General features: G+C 43.6%; 1 protein-coding gene across 1 annotated transcript in view; it reads right to left on the bottom strand.

Annotated features, from left to right (window-relative positions):
* Positions 1-17,804, bottom strand: part of als2b (alsin Rho guanine nucleotide exchange factor ALS2 b) — a 36,292-nt gene that overhangs the window by 16,165 nt on the left and 2,323 nt on the right. Inside the window, 13 exon segments of the mRNA XM_035956752.2 lie at positions 5,254-5,277; positions 5,389-5,517; positions 5,614-5,745; positions 5,947-6,109; positions 6,244-6,309; positions 6,780-6,969; positions 7,048-7,219; positions 8,532-8,771; positions 8,859-8,936; positions 9,597-9,693; positions 10,188-10,362; positions 14,807-15,164; positions 16,402-17,372. Coding sequence (XP_035812645.2) covers positions 5,254-5,277; positions 5,389-5,517; positions 5,614-5,745; positions 5,947-6,109; positions 6,244-6,309; positions 6,780-6,969; positions 7,048-7,219; positions 8,532-8,771; positions 8,859-8,936; positions 9,597-9,693; positions 10,188-10,362; positions 14,807-15,164; positions 16,402-17,372 — 2,795 coding nt within the window.

Below are 17,804 nucleotides of genomic sequence, written 5' to 3'. Positions count from 1 at the left end.
TGTGCAGTTGTTGACCTTGATGAATTGTTGTCGATTAGTGAGATATGATAGTGAACCAGGTGAGGGCGGTGCCGGTGATGTTAATGGAGGATTGAAGGCGGGACAGGAGGATGGAGTGATTGATTGTGTCAAATGCTGCAGAGTAGGTCGAGAAGAATGAGGATGGTGACTTGTCCAGAGTCTGAGGAGAGGAGGAGATCATTGGTGACCTTGAGGAGAGCAAGTTTTCAGTGCTGTGATGAGAGCGGAATCCGGGATTGAAAGGTTTCATACAGGTTGTTGGGAGGTGAGGTGAGTTTTCAACTTGGGCAGCGACGACACGTTCTAATGTTTTGGATATGAAGGGGAGATTGGAGATGGGCCGGAAGTTGTGAGGGGAGGTTGGATCCAAACCAGGTTTTTTGAGGATGGGGGAGACAGAGGCGAGCTTGAGGGGTGAGGGGACACAGCCAGTACTGAGGGAAGTGTTGATGATGTTAGAGATGAGGGGGGCGATAACAGGGAGGCAGTTTTTGAGGAGGGCAGTGGGGATGGGGTCCAGGCAGGATGTGGAGTTTTTAGTTCCAGTGATGAATTTGGGCAGGTCCAGGGGGGAAACGGGCGAGAAGTGGGCCAGGGGGGGAAAGTTCAGAGGGTTTGGTGGAGGAGAGGGGGGATCAAGTGAAGTGGGAGAGGTGACAAGGCTGCTGTGGATGGAGATGATTTTGTTATGAAAAAAGAGAGGAATAGGTTGCATTTGTCAGTGGTGAACGAGTTTGAGACTGTCCGGGGGGCAAGGAGTTTATTGACAGTTGAGAAGAGGGATTTGGGGTTGTTGGAGCTGGTATTGATCAGGTCAGAGTAGAAAGTGGACCGTGCAGATTTCAGGGCGTCTTTGTATTGTTGGAGGAAGTCGGGAGTAGGCTTGGCGGTGAACTGTCAGGTTTGTTTTTCTGACAAGACGTTCTAGCTGTCGTTTATGGGCTTTCATGAGGTTGGAGTTCAGGGGTGTACCATGGAGCAGAGTGGGAGAAAGTAACTAATTTGGATTTGATGGGAGCAAGCTGATCAAGACAGGAAGATGAGGAGGTATGATTGTAGTGGTTGATGAGGTCAGTGGGGTTATTGATTGACGGGGGAGGGGAGACGGACAATGCCGGTGGTCAGTGAGGCGGAGAATACAGAGGGGGAGAGTGATCTGGTGTTTCTAAAAAAGATTGTCCGTTTTTCCTTGGGGCAGGGGGGGTGGGGAGGCTGATGTCCGATAGTTATTGCTAGGTGGGTCAGAGATGGAGAGATGACAGCTGGAGATATTTAGGACTGTAAGACCAGAGGAGCAAACCAGATCGAGGAGATGTGTCCATGGTTGTGGGTGGGGAAATGACATGCTGGGTGAGGTTGAGTGATTGTAGGAGATCTAGGAAGTCAGAGGCAGATTTACTGTGAAGGTTGTCCATGTGAAAGTTGAAGTCACCAAGGATGAGGACTGACGGAGATGTAGCTAATAGCTGGGTGGCAAAGTGGGAAAAGTCAGGGAGAAATGAGGGGTTTGGTTTAGGTGGGCGGTAAATGATAGCAGTGACCATTGGGGTGGGACCGGGTGATTTAAAAACAAGGTGTTCAAAGGAGGGGGAGGCAGGGATGGAAAGTGGGATGGTTGTGAAGACCTGTTTGTGGATGACTGCGATGCCGCCTCCTCGACCTTCTGGGCGGGGTGAGTTGAGGTACGTGTATCCGGAGGGGTGGCTTGGTTGAGTGGGTAGAAGTCCAGTGGTTTGTGCCATGTTTCGGTTAGACAGAGGAAGTCCAGTTTATTGTCCAGGATGAATAATTGTAGAATGGGGCCTTTGCTGGTGACGGAGCGGGTGTTGAAGAGGGCAAAGTTCAGGTGAAGTGTGGATGTGTGATTAGGGGAGGGCTTCTGGGGACAAGGCTGTGAGGTCCGTGGAAGTGGGCGAAGGTTAGCAAAATGGCAGTTTCTGAGGGAGGGCTGCCGAGGTTGTCTGAAGCTGATGATGGTGGGGATTTGGCAGCTTGTTGAATTCTGGTACTGCGGGGTGACGGGCAAGGGGAGCCAGAGGGGGGAGGCAGTGGGTGTGCTGGAGGGGAAGATGGGGGGAGTTCCAGGTGGGGACAGAGGGGGGCGCTGTAGCTGGGAGGCGGTTCAGTGGAGCGTGAAGAAGAGATGGATGTAAACACTGGCACTAGTCAGTCTGAAGTGTGGACGGTGTATTGGATATTTGAGATTAAAAGTGATCTGCCGGACCTGTTTGGATGGATGCCATCACTGTTAAAATATTCTGGCCTGTTCCAGAAACAGTTAAAATTGTCAATAAAGTTAATTCTGCTGGCACGGCAGAACGAGCTAATCCAGGTGTTCAGGCTGAGCAGTCTGCTGAAGCGCTCAGAGTTGTTGTTTACCGTTGGTAGGGGCCCGCTAATAAAAATAGACTTTCCGCAGTCTTTCAGTAAGTCCGTCAGATTTGAAAATCACGTTTTGTCTGCTCAGACTGGGGGCGCGCTGTGTCGTTGCAGCCGACGTGAAGGATAATGCGGTGTACAGAGGAGGGGAGTGAGCGGAGAACGGAAGGAATTTTAACAGCGATGTCTGCAGCTGTAGCACCGGGGAATGACAGTGTGATAGCGTTAAAGAACCTGATGCCTCTCATGATACTGTCGCCAATGATGAGCGTAGAGGGGGCGAAGAGTGGGGCAAGTGGTGGACGGGAGGTTGTGAACTTACGGGAGAGGTGGCGTGGAGGGCTTCCGGCTGAGGTTGCGTCGGGGCTGGTGTGCAGAGGAGCCGCCGCGGGTGCCAGCTGTCCCTGTGGCTCGGTGTCGGTAAGGGTGGAGGTGATGGTGGAGCGATGGAAACGCGGCGATGAGGAGTCTACAAACTCGGTTGTAGACAGCTGCCATGATGGTCCAAGTCTTTGCCGACGGACCCGGCGGAGTGGCGGCGAACCGCGTCCCGCAGCAGACGTCGTCGGGAGGTTGCGGAGGATATCCGGGTTTGGGACCGCTGGATTTGTTGCTCTCCGGAGGAGGACCGAGTGCTGCCGGTCGCCCGCGGAGGGGAGACCCTGCCGGTGGAGCCAGGCTGAGCCCGGGGGCCACCGCACGTTTGCGCGGAGGTGGTCTTTGCGCCGGCGTCCAGCGGCGACCGGGAAGTAGCCGCCCCCGATGAGGAGGCCGGCCGATCCGCAGCGTTGGACGTCGGGGGGTCCAGAGCCTTTGGCGGTCCGTCGTCTGTTCGGATGGGAGCCGCAGAGGCTCCGGCAGCTGGCAGGTTGGAGGAAGAGGAGGCGTCGCCGCCGATCAGCGTCGCCGCCGGGTTGGCGGGCCGGGGCTTGGCCGGTAGGGACAGAGCCGCAAAGCTGATGAGATTTGGTCGGGCCGGGGAGACGGTGTGGTCGTTGCGGCTGCTTTTGCCACGAATGACGACCTCGGACCAGGATGGATGTCGGTTCGGGGTTGAACAGGACGAGGGCCGGGGGCTGACGGGGACCCACGGGAGGGTGTCATGGAGGGAGGACTGGACTGAAGCGAGGTAGCGGGATTGCTTGCAGGCGACGTTCATGTAAGAGGTGAGTATATCTGATTTGATTTTTAGCTCCTCAGTTAGACGACGGATGTCAGCCTTCAGGCGGATGATGGTTGTGTTGGCTGCATCTAGTTCAGAGGTGTGGGGGGGGCAGACAAGGAAGTGGTGTCCGGTGAAGAGTCCCTGGCTGTGTCCGCCATGTCCCTGGCTTCCGAAAACTAAACAGTGAACTAGGATTGTTACAGTGGTGCTATAAAGCCCTTATCTGCTGCTGTTTGCATCCAAACACTGTAACACTGTAACACACCGACGTGTTGAGCCACCGCAGCTAGTTAGCCGCTGCTGATAGCACTGTCCGTTAGCAGTTAGCTGCGGTTAGCCTCTGACCGGCGAAGTCTGAAAGTTCTTTACAAGGTGGTTTACGCTCAAAGTCTTTTCATCAGAAGGTGTAGCTTTGTACAAAAATAAAAATCTGTCAAAAGTCTGTCACGGCAGGACAAGGAGTTTGTCTCGCTGCGACTAATAATAATGTGGGAGCGGGAGCCCGACAAAACACGTCCTTCAGTCAGCCGTCATCACGTGACAGTATTTAAGATTCAGTCCACCAAGATTTTCAGCCCTATTTTTTCTTTTTTTTTTGGGGAGTCTCTCACTCTCCTGGTGTTGATTCAACTTAAAATAAATAAATAAATAGAATCAAGTTTGGACATTTTGGCAGAGAACAGGCTCAAAATCTAAATAAAACAAGCCAATAGCTTTTCTGTTGCACCACAGTTCGTTTTCACACTAAATCTTGACTTGATGGTTTGATTTTTAGATCAACAAACATTAGCATAAATAAATACTTAGGAATGGATGTTGAAAAGTAATAGATATTTAGTTTACTCTCATGTATGACACAGCAAATTAACAGAAGATTATAGATTATAAGAAGCTTGAACATGAAGATTTTGACACTTTTGCCCAAAATAACTAACCAAAATATTGGTTTATCAAAATACTTATCATTTTCTAAAGGTTTTCTGAGACATTCAGCTGCTCCTGGTAATGATCTATTTGAATACATATGCTAAATCTGAAACTAGGAAAGTTAAATTCCTATTAAAACTGGTGAATCACAATCTCAGCTTCCCAGCTATGACTTCAGCTGTTTCAGTTTGTGTTGTCCAAAAGGGTGAAAATCCTGTGACACAGAGCCCTACACCCTTCATACATACAAACAGAAGAAGAAGACAGAGATGAAGAAGAACAAGAAGGTGAAGAAGAAGCAGCAGAAAAGGAAGAAAGAAATAAGAAAAAGAACCAGAAGGAGAAGAACAAAAAGAAGAAAAGACCGAAGAAGAATAAGAAGAAGAGGAGGAACAGGAAGAAAAAGAAGAAGGAGAAGAAGATGATGAAGAAGAAGAAGAGGAAGAGAAGAAGCAGAAGAAAAAGTGGAAGTAGCAGAAGAAGAAGCAGAAGAAGCAGAACATGAAGCGGAAGAAGAAGAAGAAGATGAAGCGGAAGAAGAAGAAGAAGCAGAAGATGAAGTGGAAGAAGTAGCAGAAGAAGAAGCAGAAGAAGCAGAACATGAAGCGGAAGAAGAAGAAGAAGATGATGAAGTGGAAGAAGAAGAAGAAGCAGAAGATGAAGTGGAAGAAGTAGCAGAAGAAGAAGCAGAAGAAGAAGCAGGGTTTGACAGGGGACTTCAGGGTCACTGTGCTCAGACTGGCTGCTGGCTTCATACTTACTAGGTTCTTACAAGGCGCCACGCCCTGACAGCACGGAGGCAAGCACACACAAACGCTTGAAACACACCAGGTTACAGAGTCTGAAATATGGGCGCTTCATAAAAGTGAGAGGAAGAAGAAGCGGTGGCGGCTGACCTGCGCGTGGACCAGAGCGTCGTTGAAGAGGATGAACCAGTTGACGGAGAAGCGTCCGGCGTTCTGCAGCGTCAGGGCTTTGTTGCTGCTCTCACAGATGAGCCGGCGGTGAGGCTTCCTCAGAGAGTCCTGGACAGACACAAGGACGCTATTCAGACACATGTGACACCTACAGGAACCAATGTGGATGGATACGCTCAGGGAGAGGGGGGGGGACATGTTTACCGTCATTTTCCCAGGGAAGCTCTTCCAGAAGTTAAAGGTGTAATCCACCTCTTTCCGTTTTCTCTTCAGCTGCAGGGTCAAAGCTTCGAACTTGGAGCAGCTGTCCTGCAGCTTCTGGTAGTCGCTGGAGCTCTGAAAACACAGAAACAACCAAGAAAATGAGGACAATTAAGCCTCTGAATCTAAACATTTGAGAGCTTTAAGGAGACTTTCACACTGCCAAATACATGTATAGAAATCAATGCTGCTGTCAAAAGAATAATTAAAGCATCTAACTATAAAGTAATTCTATCAGGAGTCATCAAACACGCTGCCTGAGTTCGGTCTTCCTACCACTTCGAAGCAGGTGGCCAGTTTGAGCAGCAGGCGTCCGTACTCGTGGAGATGGCGAGTCGGGAGGTAGAAGAGCGCCACCAGGAGGTCAGCCATGACGGGGTTCTCCTCGCTGCACTCCGACAGCTTCTGGATCAGCTCGGGACTCTTACCAAAGAAGTCTCTTCAAGAAAATCACCAACAGTTGTTAGAACTGATGATTAGAGATTTTTTTTTCACATTTAGAGGTGTATTTCTGTGTGTTTTTGGCCACTCTAATGTAGAAAGTTTGTTTTATATGTATATATATGTACTTACAGGGAAGGTTTAGTCAAAGCCTGGAAACCTCCCATCACCTGGAAGTTCCCCAAAGCGTCGCAGTAACTTTATAGAGAGCATAAAGTGTTAATATACAGGAATAAACACGCAGTAATCAGCATGTTTCTATTAACCCTCTGAACTCCAAGCAGCTTCTAAATGCTTTTTGCTCATTTTTTCCTCACTGTGGGCTCATTTTTCACCGCAATATAAAATCCTGCACCTCTATGGGAACAGAACAACCACAGCTAGGAGTAGAGAGAACTCAGAAACATCTTCTGTGCAGAATGATACAGTTAGAATGACAGAAATCATATAACAGAAAATTGAAAGTTGAATTTTGTTTGATTATTTATTTTTAAAAAATGGGGGAGAAAAATGGAATCAACATTTTTCCAAGGGCTCACAGGTTTTACCAACACTAGAAGAAATTACGGCGGCTCTACATAAGATATAAAAGATAAAAGAAATATCACACATGATTTAACAGGTTTGGGGTTCAGAGGGTTAATAAATCTATAAATAATCAGACATACTCGCGGTAAGCGTCGAGGAAGATGCCGGCATGGTCGAGGATGAGCAGATTCTTGACCTCGCGGCCGCGGCGCAGGTTGGCGGTGAGGCTGGTGGCGTGTTGACCAGTCAGGTGACACAAGATGCTGAACCGACTCGCCAACGTCTGCAGGAGTCCGAGGATCACCTGTCCGAGGGCGGAGCTCAGAGACTCTGTGACAAAGACAAGGAATTCAGCCAAAGACAGACGAAAATGCAGCCGTTTTTAAAACTCCTTGATGCGAGCGTTACCCAGCTCCAGCAGGGGGCGAATGATCTGAGACTTGATGCTGCACAGCTTGCAGTAGAACTTCCTCTCGGCGGACGCCAGCTCGTGGAGGCTGGCGATGAAGCCCATCACGTTCCTGTCTGACAGCGCCACACACCGCCGGCCGCCCGCAAACACACTGCTCACATAGCCCAGCTAGAAAAAAAAAATCACAAAAATACACACAAACAATCTGAAATTCAGGGGTTCTACAGCAGATTTTCCCATCCTGTAAACAAAAAGTCTGGATTAAGTCACAAAATGTTGGTTTCTATGGAGTTTTTTTGAATGTATAATTGTATAAACTGTGACAAAATCTAGTAAAAGGCAGTTATTACATCAGTGTAGCGATGCCTCATGGTACAGCAATACTCTCCCATTTTATTACAGTACTAGTACTGAAAGTCAACTGTGTTTTAAGCCTCAGGTGTCCATTTAAAAAAGTAGCACAGATGACCTTCAGACAAAAACGTCTGCAACAAAAACAAATTTTAAAAAAAGCGATAAAAATAAAATATTATTTTCTATTTTCACTGTTTTTTTTGAAAAACTAACATCAGCCCTGATCATAACCACAAAATATTTCTGGGGTTTTTAGGATTTTAACTCTTTAAATCCAAGTCTGTTTACATGACACCACTGCTGTTTTTCACTGACCACAAAATAAAACAAAAAATTTTAAACAGTTTCCACATAATAAGTGTTAAGTTTCTTCTGACTATCACAGTCTAGGATGTGTCACAGATTCGCACCAACATTGTTTCTGATGCATTTAAATTCTAATACCTTGTCAAGTTTTTTTGTTACAACTCAGATAAAAAAAACTGTGATAAAAATATTCTACATTCATATTATTTCCCATTTTTACCAAGCCTGACGAAAAAAAGTAAAATAGCCAAACTGCAAAGAAAAACCCCAGCAATATTCTAAAAATTCTAACAAAAGTAACAAGAAAAAAACATCTAATGAAAATACAGAAATAAAATATAGAAAACAGTCTTATTATATTGTAATTGAAGTATTAGCTATCTGGTTTTAAGCTACTTCTAAAGGGCAACTAGCTATACAACTACTTAATATTTTGACATATAATAAAGATTATACCATTGAATTTAATAATTTTTAAGATATTTTCAGATTTCTGAATGATTTTTTAAAAACCTAAACACTTCATGTGCAGTGAAACTGTCAGGTAAATAAAGTTATTGATGATTTCGGGTCAGATTTAAAGTCTTATTGACTTTTCTGTGATCTGACTGTGCCCGATATAGATGAAAGATCTGAACTATTATAAAATAAAAAACTGTCTGTGATTGGACAAAATAAAACACATGAAGGCTTCTTTAAATAAAAAGCACATACAAAAAACTCTTCACTCAGTCCACAGCCCTTTAATTATGCTGATATCAAATCATTTAAACCCTCTGAACACTAATTTGTGCTGCAGAAACAACCTCCTGTGACTTACGTTCATGCAGAATGGCAGCAGCACCGGCTGCTGGGTGTAGCCTCCCGTCCTCTCCTGCTCCTCCTCTCCTTCCTCCTGCCGACCGGCCTCCTTGGCCTGCTCCTCCTCTTCCTCCTCCTGCTCCTCCTTCACCTGCTGCCCGCTGTAGTAGATGATGGGCTGGATGCAGTCGCCGTCGGCCAGCAGGAGGGTGTGCCTCTCGCCGGCGCTCACGTCCCAAACCCGGATCCCCTCCGACAGCTGGATGAAGAAGGCAAACAGCCACATGTGAGAAACATCGAGGATTTGTGTCATGAGATGTGGGTGGAGGTCAGATGGCGTCCTCACCTTGGCGAGTCGGGGGACGGTGCTCGGCGACTCCATGTGTCCGAGCTGACCGGAGCTGTTGCTGCCCCATGAGAACACCTGGAAGGTAGAAGCACACAAATCCAGTACAGTATCCATATAACTGACTGATAAATCTGACCAAATCTAAGCTTAAAATCAGAATGATTAGGCAAAATTCCTTAGAATTTCATGAATCAAATTGCTGCTTGACTGTAAATTCCCAGGCTGTTGATTATCTCCCAACCATACATAACAATAATTCCTTCAATAAATGTGTGCTGGATGAGGATAAGCAGCATAAACTGGATAGAAGGTGAATCCAGTAACAGAATTTGGATTATTAGCTTTCTTTCTAAATTACCTTCTACAATTCTAATCCCACAAGCAAACATTTTACTGCCAACAAGAAGCAAGAGAAAACTGAGCTTTAGCTTTTTAGTTCTGCTTCTAAACTTTTAAAAATTCATTACTTTATGATGTTTTTAAAGATCTGCATGGTTGGCTGTTGCTAAATATTAAGATAAACTTTATAGATGCTTCAGCATGGAAATTCACAAGCACCATATAAACTAAAACAAAAATATAGATAAACATAAAGATAATAAAGGGTATACATACTATATATTCAGATATGCATACAGATACATTAACGCTTCTTTTACTGGAGTAAAAATGTCATGAAAAGCAGCGGAAATAAGATGAAAATCCAACTTTTCCTCTTGTAAAATGCAAACTGACCTGCGACTGAGCCGTCAGAGCGAGTGAATGATGAGCGCCGGCCGCCACCCGAACAACCTCCTTATTGTTCAGACTCTTGATGCAGAGCGGCTGCAGCCTGCAAACACACACAAAACACTGCAGTCAGAGACTAAAAAAACTCTGTCATTTATGTGTCTTTTTGCGTCATTTTTGTGTAAGTTAAGCATCCTTTTGTGTCATTCTGCACAAAAGACATTTCTGACTTTTCTTTCTACTTCTTCATGGTTGTTCTGTTTCCATAGAACCCTCAGTGAGAGAAAATGTGGAAGGAGCAAAAAAGATAAAAATTATAAAATGCTTGGAGTTCAGAGGATTAAACATATTCACAGTGCATAAGAAAATGTTTATTTAGAGTCTAACAAAGAAAGAAAAATTGCACTATTCATTATAAACGTGTGATTTTAACTTTTTCTTCATAGTTTCATTAATTTTTTTATGTCTCTACAGTCAATCTGAGCTCAAAATTTTACGTTTTTATGCCGTAAATGAAAAATAAATTTGATAAATAAAGCAGACAAAGTCCTTCCTGTGACGCGTCTCTGTGATAGAACAGTACTTCCTGTGTCCTACCTGGCGATGTTGTCTCCGTGGCCCAGCTGGCCGTGCTCTCCGTGGCCCCAGCTCCACACCTCCGTCTGCAGGGAGGGCAGCACCTCCTGGGCCGCGGGGACGGAGCCTCCCAGTGGGCTGAGGGCCACCGCTCGCATCCGGGGCCGACCGGCTTTCCTCAGCAGCCGAGGGGACACTGTCGGAGGTCCAAAGAAAAGATGCATCTAAATTCCCTGCTTGCAGCTTCTGAAATGTGAATATTTTGTCGCTTCTTTCTCTACTTTATCAGAAAATTCTTGAAATGCTGATTTACTGTTTCGTAGATCAGTTTGAGATCTTATTATTGCTCATTTTGTTTAAAGAAAAACTGCAATTTTTTACATATGAGAAACTCGTACTGAAGTTACAGAGATTGATTGATTAATTGTCTATTATCAAATTTATCAGTTTGAGTTTTTAAAAAAGTCTAAATTCTCTGTTTGCAGCTTCTTAAAAGTGAATATTTTTTAGTTTTTTTCCTGGTCTATCGGAAAATTCATGAAATGCAAATTTATAGTTTAGTAGATCACAGTTTGACATCTTCATATTGTTTCACATTTAGGAACCTCAAACAAGACCTTGAAAGACTAATTGATCAGTTGTCCATTATCAAATTGATCAGTTTGAGTAATTTTGAGTAAAAAAAAAAAAAAAAAAAAAAAGTCTAAATTCTCTGCTTGCAGCTTCTGAAATGTCAATATTTTCTTGCTTTTTCCTGGTCTATCAGAAAACACTTAAAAATGCTCATTTACTGTTTCCTTGACAGTTTGAAATCTTCAGATTGTTTATTTTGTTCAAAGAAAATCAGGAAATTTGGGAAAAGAAAGTCTAAATTAAAAAAAAAGTCTGATTAAGCTGGAGCTTCTTACATGTGACTATTTTGTGGTTTCTTTCCTCCTTTGTGAAAGTAAACTAAACATCTTTGGGTTTTTGAGAAACACTGATCAACGTTTTTCACCATTTTCTAGCATTTTAGATAAACAACTAATCGATTCATCGAAGAAACAATCAATAATGGAAATAATCATTAGTTGTAGCCCTGCATTTTTCACTCACAATTTGTCTTCCAGCATATAAAAAAAACAGCGTATGGACATTTTAACATGGTAAAAAAGTGGATTTTCACCAGAGCGGTCTTCATACAGCCTCGTTATTCCTTGAAAAGTGAATAAAATGTTGAGTAGCCCCACCAGAATAGACAGAAATCCTTTTCTTTGTCATTGCACTTTGTTATTATGCAATGAAATTAATATGTCTGGTGCAAAGTCCAGCATTAAGAAACAGAAAGTGAGAGCATGCCAGCACAAAGACAGCAGATCAGATCAGCTTCAAACACAAGCTGTCGCACAGCCGACAAACAACAAGAAGAAACCAGACAGAACAAACACCGGCAGGCTGCTGAAAGCTACAATATTTAGTTTTGGTGATAGCGAGTTCAGGAAACACAACTTAGAGGACTAAAATGAGAGCAGCTTGTGTTTTCATTCTTGGAGGATTCTTGTAAAAACCGCTGAACTCCAAGCAGTTTCTGACTGTTTTTTGCTCCAGTGACATTTTTCCGGTTCATGTTTCATTGCAGTATAAAGTCCTGTGTCGCTATGGAAACACGACGACAACGACTAGAAGGAGAGAGAACTCAGAAAATGTCTTGTGTGTAGCATGATGTAGTTAGAATGACAGAAATCATTAAAAAAATGTAAAAATAAAGCTGAATTTCTTTACTTATTTAACAAAAAATGAAAAGAAAAAAACACATTCTAGCCATAACATACTACAGATATTTTACTATTTACAGTTTTAATTACTTGTCTCCTGTCAGCTCAGTTTAAACACAGCCTCAATAGTCTCTGAATTTTTGTCACATGATTGTTGGTCCCAGCTGAGTTATTAATGGCTTCACAGTTGCACCAAATAGCTCAGAATTTTTTATTTTTTACAGAATCTAGTCTGTGTAAATAGTTTATTTTTGGTGAATTTTTAAATAAAGTTAATTGATTAATTTTACCAATGGAACGGCACATCACAGATGGTACATTTGAGGATCACTGCAAAGTTGTCAAACTGAGTATTTTTATGTTTATATCGTTTTTGACTCCGATAAATGGGGTCATTTTGCCTTTATTTTTTAAGTCGATTTTCACCGTAAGTCGGAACTCCATCAGAAGAGTCTGACGGAATGAAGGGCAAAAAGTTAGCGAATGTAGCACAATCCAAGGTGGTGTACAATCGGAAAATATAAACAACGCAAGTCCATTCACGTCCTTTTGTGTCATTTTTGTGTTATTTTAGCATCCTTTTGTGTCATTTTGGTGACTTTTGTGTTATTTTAGCATCCTTTTGTGTAATTTTTGTCTAAGTAAAGCATTCTATTGTGTCTTTTTGTGCCATTTTTGTTACGTTAGCATCCTTTTGTGTCATTTTTGCCTTTTTCTGTTATTTTAGCATCCTTTTGTGTCATTTTTGTGTTATTTTAGCATCCTGTTGTGTCATTTTTGTGTCATTTTAGCATCCTTTTGTGTCATTTTGTGTTACTTTAGCATCCTTTTGTGTCATTTTGTGTCATTCTGCACAGAAAACATTTTTGAACTTCCTTTCTCCTTCTTCATTGTTGTTCTATTTCCGTAGGGATGCAGGACTTGCCATAATGAAGGGCTAAAAATTAGCGAATGTAGCACAATCCAAGGTGGCACACAACCAGAAAATGTAATCAAATCCATCTTATAGTGCCGCGTGACGACGTATTTGTCCGCTCACCAACTAGTTCCATGTAACCAGTTTCGACGTAACGACGAAACACCGTTGGTCAAGGACGTCGTAAACCGAGGACCCCCTGTATATCCCTAGATATCATCCCTTCTGCTTTCCTTCATATTTTGATTCGTTAACCTGTTTAAAACTGCAGAAATCTGCTGTCAAATTAAGGCAAAGTTCACCAAATGATATTTAAAGTCTCATTTAAACTCAGGCAGGCGCACAAGTTTGAAGGAACCCAGATGCACCACGAAAACTACATAAAGAAAATGCTGAATTGTACCAGAATTCGTGCTTCTAAGGGTTTATTTTTAAATGAGATGTATAGAAAAAAAGGGACTTTGCTGAATCTGTATGATTTTAAGCTGAGAACAGAGATGCAGAACTTTATATTGCAGTAACACGTTAGCGTGTATAACCCACATACATGAGAGTGTTCTAGATTTCTTGTCAGTTTTACTCGTCAAACCGGATCGTTCAGTCTGAAATCTTGGCATTCGTCTGACCTAGAAACAGATGATAAAATCCACAGCAAACTATATGGAGCTGTCAGTAAGAGATATGATGATAAATGGAGCAAAGTCCGACCATTTATCTATTCTACAAACCTGCTAATTCCTGTTCGAGGTCACACACAAGCTCAGGCCTTTCCCATAATGCACCTTTCTCTCTTAATCACATCTAAAACCTTCATTCTGCTCCATTAAATCGGGTAAATCCTTCCCAGCGCTCTGGCAGGTAGAGAGAAGGTGATAACTTTGACCTGAATGCAACCCAGAACTCTTTTCTCTGTCACTCTCGACGGTAGATTAACAAATTAAGAGGCTAAATAATCTGCATTCCTCTGTTTTTAATCTCACAAAAGGCGACTATTCAGACATTAGAACGCTCCTCAAAGTGGACTTTCAAATGCAGCAAAAGCGTGAACACCAGATCTGTTTGTTGGCATTAAAATCCAGAGTTACAGTCTGAAAATGCCGGAATTTCACATCAAAATAATTTCTTTTCCAGTCATTTGTTATGTTTCTTTATTTTTGATCAAATAGCAGAGAGAAGTCAACTGCTTTTACAAAAAGGCTACAGTCCTAACAAATACCAGCACTGAATGAGGTTAATAAGTGAATTAAATTATCAATAGTGCTACTGGAGGTCAATCTGCCTGCATTAAGTCTTTAGCTAAAATTTGACAATTTGTAGCAACAACAACAACAAAAAAAATATATATATATATATATATGTGTGTGTGTGTGTGTGTTGATCAGACCCAAGACCCGTAAAAACTGAAAAATTTAGCAGATTTTAAACTTTCTGATAGTCTTTGAATGTATCATGTGTGCAGTCCAGTTCCATCCATGTTTTCATCGGTTTGGTAAGTCGAAAAATATCTATAGTATTTTTTTTTTCCATATTGTTAACACCCGTGGGCATTTTTGACTGTTGGTCACAGCTGAGTTAGTAATGGCTTTTTTTTTTTTGCAGAGAAACGCAGAAATTTGTATTTTTTTACAGAATTAGAGCAGATGGTATATTTTTGCCGAATTTTTTAATAAGACGTGATAAAAAATAGTGAGGTTATTGAAGTGAAGTGTTATTTTCCACTTATTAAACCTTTCATAGTCATTAGAGGACTGTCGGAAAGTTGATAATCTGACGATTCTTAATGTAATGTTTGTGATTTTCACCTTTCAAACCTGGTTTTGTATTATGGCTGATCACTGTTTTCTAAAACTGGCTTGTGCTGCATTCAGGGACATTAAAGACACAAACAGAGCATGCCCACAAAGCTGAGCGACGAAGCCTGAAGCGGACACACACCGACATCGACCTACACATGCGTAAGGTGTACTTACGCAGCAGGGCATAGGAGGAGGATAAGAGGTGAACAGCGTATCTACCCTGAGAGAGGAGTCCTGGCAGCGAGAGGCGACGCCGCAGACCTTCAGCTTCCTCTTCGCGGATGTCTCCGGTGCTGGAGCTCTTCTTTGTCTGAACCGAGTCCTCCTGACGGACCCGCTCGGTGCTGTTGTCGCCCACGCCGCCGCCGCCACACCTGGCCGCCGCTGAGGGCAGGTAGAAGTTCATCATCTTTTTGAGCGACAGAGCCTCGTAGGTGGAGGCGACCCGCTCGCCCACGGCGGAGGCGCAGGAGGCCACCAGGGTGTTGAGCGCTGAGGTGGGAGTGGAGGAACCGAGTCCTGCCGCCGAGGGCTGGAAGAGACACAACAGAGCCAGACAGAAGATCAGGTATCAGTGAATTATGACAGAAGTTCCTCTAAGATCACAGCTGCAGCAGAAGACACTGAAACCTGCTTTGATTCAGCTTAGTTTTGTTTACTTTTTGGAAATAATTTGAGAGTAGCAGCTAACTTCATTAACGGAGAACATCCAAATTCTGTTTCTGAATTTGATCCAGAAACAATGTGTAGACCTACCGAAAAATTCCCAAAATGCCTCAGTTTTCTTCTTCTATCTTGCGACAATACTCTGAATCACAAAACCCACCGGTGTGTTTGAAAGGCATGTCATCTTTTTTAAAAATAGCCAAAATTAATTCATTTATCAGAGCCAGAAACTGTGACATGTCAGACTTCATCTTTCTGAAAGTACTTTAACTATTCATCTGTTAAAAAGGAACCAAATCATGCTAATCTTCTTGTGTCATTTAAAAATTTACAAAATAAATAGATTTGCTCTAGACAGATCCTGCAAAAAAAAAAACTTCCACTTTTAATAATAGTTTTACCACTTAAAAATACACAGTAAATCATATTTTGTAGAAAACTGGTGGCAGAAAGGGGAAAAAACCCTCACTTTTCAACTTGTCTACAAAACAATGGAGTTAGCTGGCAGGCATTAAGCATCACAGAAGTCTTGGTCACGGTGCCTGTTGCTAGCTAAACTCCCACAATGCTCTCTGTTTGCCAACATCAACTACCCCTAGTCTGAGTCACCCTCCTCTGGTCTCTACAGTATTAAACAGTGAGAGGCTCCACCTGGTGGAACAACCAGGTACGACAGCTAATCAACAATACGTACGTTCTTTATCTTTGCCTCCTCAGTTAATATATTTTTGCTGATTACCAGTTAATCTTTCAACAGCTCCAATTCAAACAAAGGAACAAACGAGAGGAAAATATTTGCCCTCCACAGATGCGATCCTTTATGTTTCATCTGCAAACAAACACCCTCATTCAGGTTTAAAGCAAAATAATTCAGTGCTGTCAAAAGTAAGAATCCAATTCTGTGAAGTGGAAAAACAACAAAACAATTCAGGAAATAATGCTGCTTCTGCTCATCCCAGTATTATGGTGAGAAGATTTTCTTCATTGTGCTCATTGCTTTTTACGCTGTAGGGTTATAAATTATTGGGTGTTTTTTGACTCTTTATCGTCTCCTGCTTTATCGGTTAATATGTTTTTAAGTTAATAACATTAATCGTCCTCACCAGCAGAGTGTGCAGCCCTCCAACAGTCGTCTTTGTTTCTGCCTGTGTGGTGTCCGACAGTTTCTTCAGGTAATCCTTCACAGCCTGTTCGTCTGGATACGGTGAATTCTTCATCGAAGCAGAAGCGCCGCTCGAACCTTTGGACTGAACTGAGGCATCTGGCTCCGAGGTCGGCAGCTCTCCATTCGCTACAGATTCTCCATCTTTCTGGGAGTCCTGAGGGTCGGAGGGCTCGGAGGAGGGTTTGGCACTTTTGGCAGAGGAGGTGGAGGTGTAGGAGGGCAGGATGGGCTCTGATGGGGAGGTTTTCAGTCCCTGTGTGGGGGCCGGCGCCTCCAGCCTGCCCTCGTCCTCCGTCAGCTCCATGCCGAGGGGGCAGTAGTGTCCGTCAGAGATGATGACGTGGTCCTCTTTGTCCGTCATGGTGTAGAGCAGCTGATTACACTGACCACATTTGTCGACGGGCGGCCGCTGGACGTCCTGAGGCCCTGGACAGCGCACCAGAGCCAGACTGTGTGACGCCCCGCAGGCCACCTGCAAAACACACCTGCCCGCCAGGTGCTCCACCTTCTGTGGCTTCCAGACAGGAAAGACGGAGGCATTGAGGCCGAGCTGGCAGCCGCTGCCCCACGACCAAACCTCCCTCTGGACTGACAGCGCCAGCGTGTGCCGCTCGCCACAGGAAACCTCCAGCACCGGCACCGTCTGCGGAGGGCTGCGGTTCGAGTCCAGCAGAGCCACCGGAGTCGGGTTGGGGACGGTGCTGAGGCCCGAAAGGCCGCACTGTCCGGCACCGTTGTCACCCCACATGTGGACGCCGCCGTCCTCCGTCACCGCTCCGCAGTGGAAGCTTCCGGCAGCGACAGCGACCACCCGCTGCCCACTGAGCGCGCTCTCCAGGGTCGGTTTCGCCAGCTCCGGCATCTGACTCTGCTTCCATGGCAACTCACCAAAGCTGTAGACTTGTCCTCCTGAAGGGGAAGTAAAAATAAACATGTCAGTAACTTCTTTTAAATTACTTTTGAAAAAACACTATTATAGACTTGCTTTTATGTGAAGTTTATCTTTCGCTTTAATTAGTTTCAGTGTTCTATTTTGTATTATGTCCTGTTTATTTTATATGTTCTCTCTTGTTTTATTCTAATTGTAGCTGCCTGGGTCTTTGGTGTGATGCCATCTCTAATTGTTAAATTCTCAAATTTTTTGATTTTTTATTTCTAACTTTTAACCCTCAATCTGATTCTTTAAGTTTAAAATTGCCTAGTTTCTTTGTTTGATATGTGTGCTAATCTTGTTAATTATCCATTTAACTTATCATTTTTACTATTTATTTTAATACTATTCAAAACTCTGCCTTGTCTCCTCATGTCTTGCTCGATTGTGTCTGTATTGTATGTTTTAAC

The sequence above is a fragment of the Amphiprion ocellaris genome, chromosome 24, assembly GCF_022539595.1.
Source record: "Amphiprion ocellaris isolate individual 3 ecotype Okinawa chromosome 24, ASM2253959v1, whole genome shotgun sequence".
Classification (NCBI taxonomy): Eukaryota; Metazoa; Chordata; class Actinopteri; family Pomacentridae; genus Amphiprion; species Amphiprion ocellaris.
Note: the sequence above shows the minus strand (reverse complement) of the source record. Positions and strands in the feature narration are given on the sequence as shown.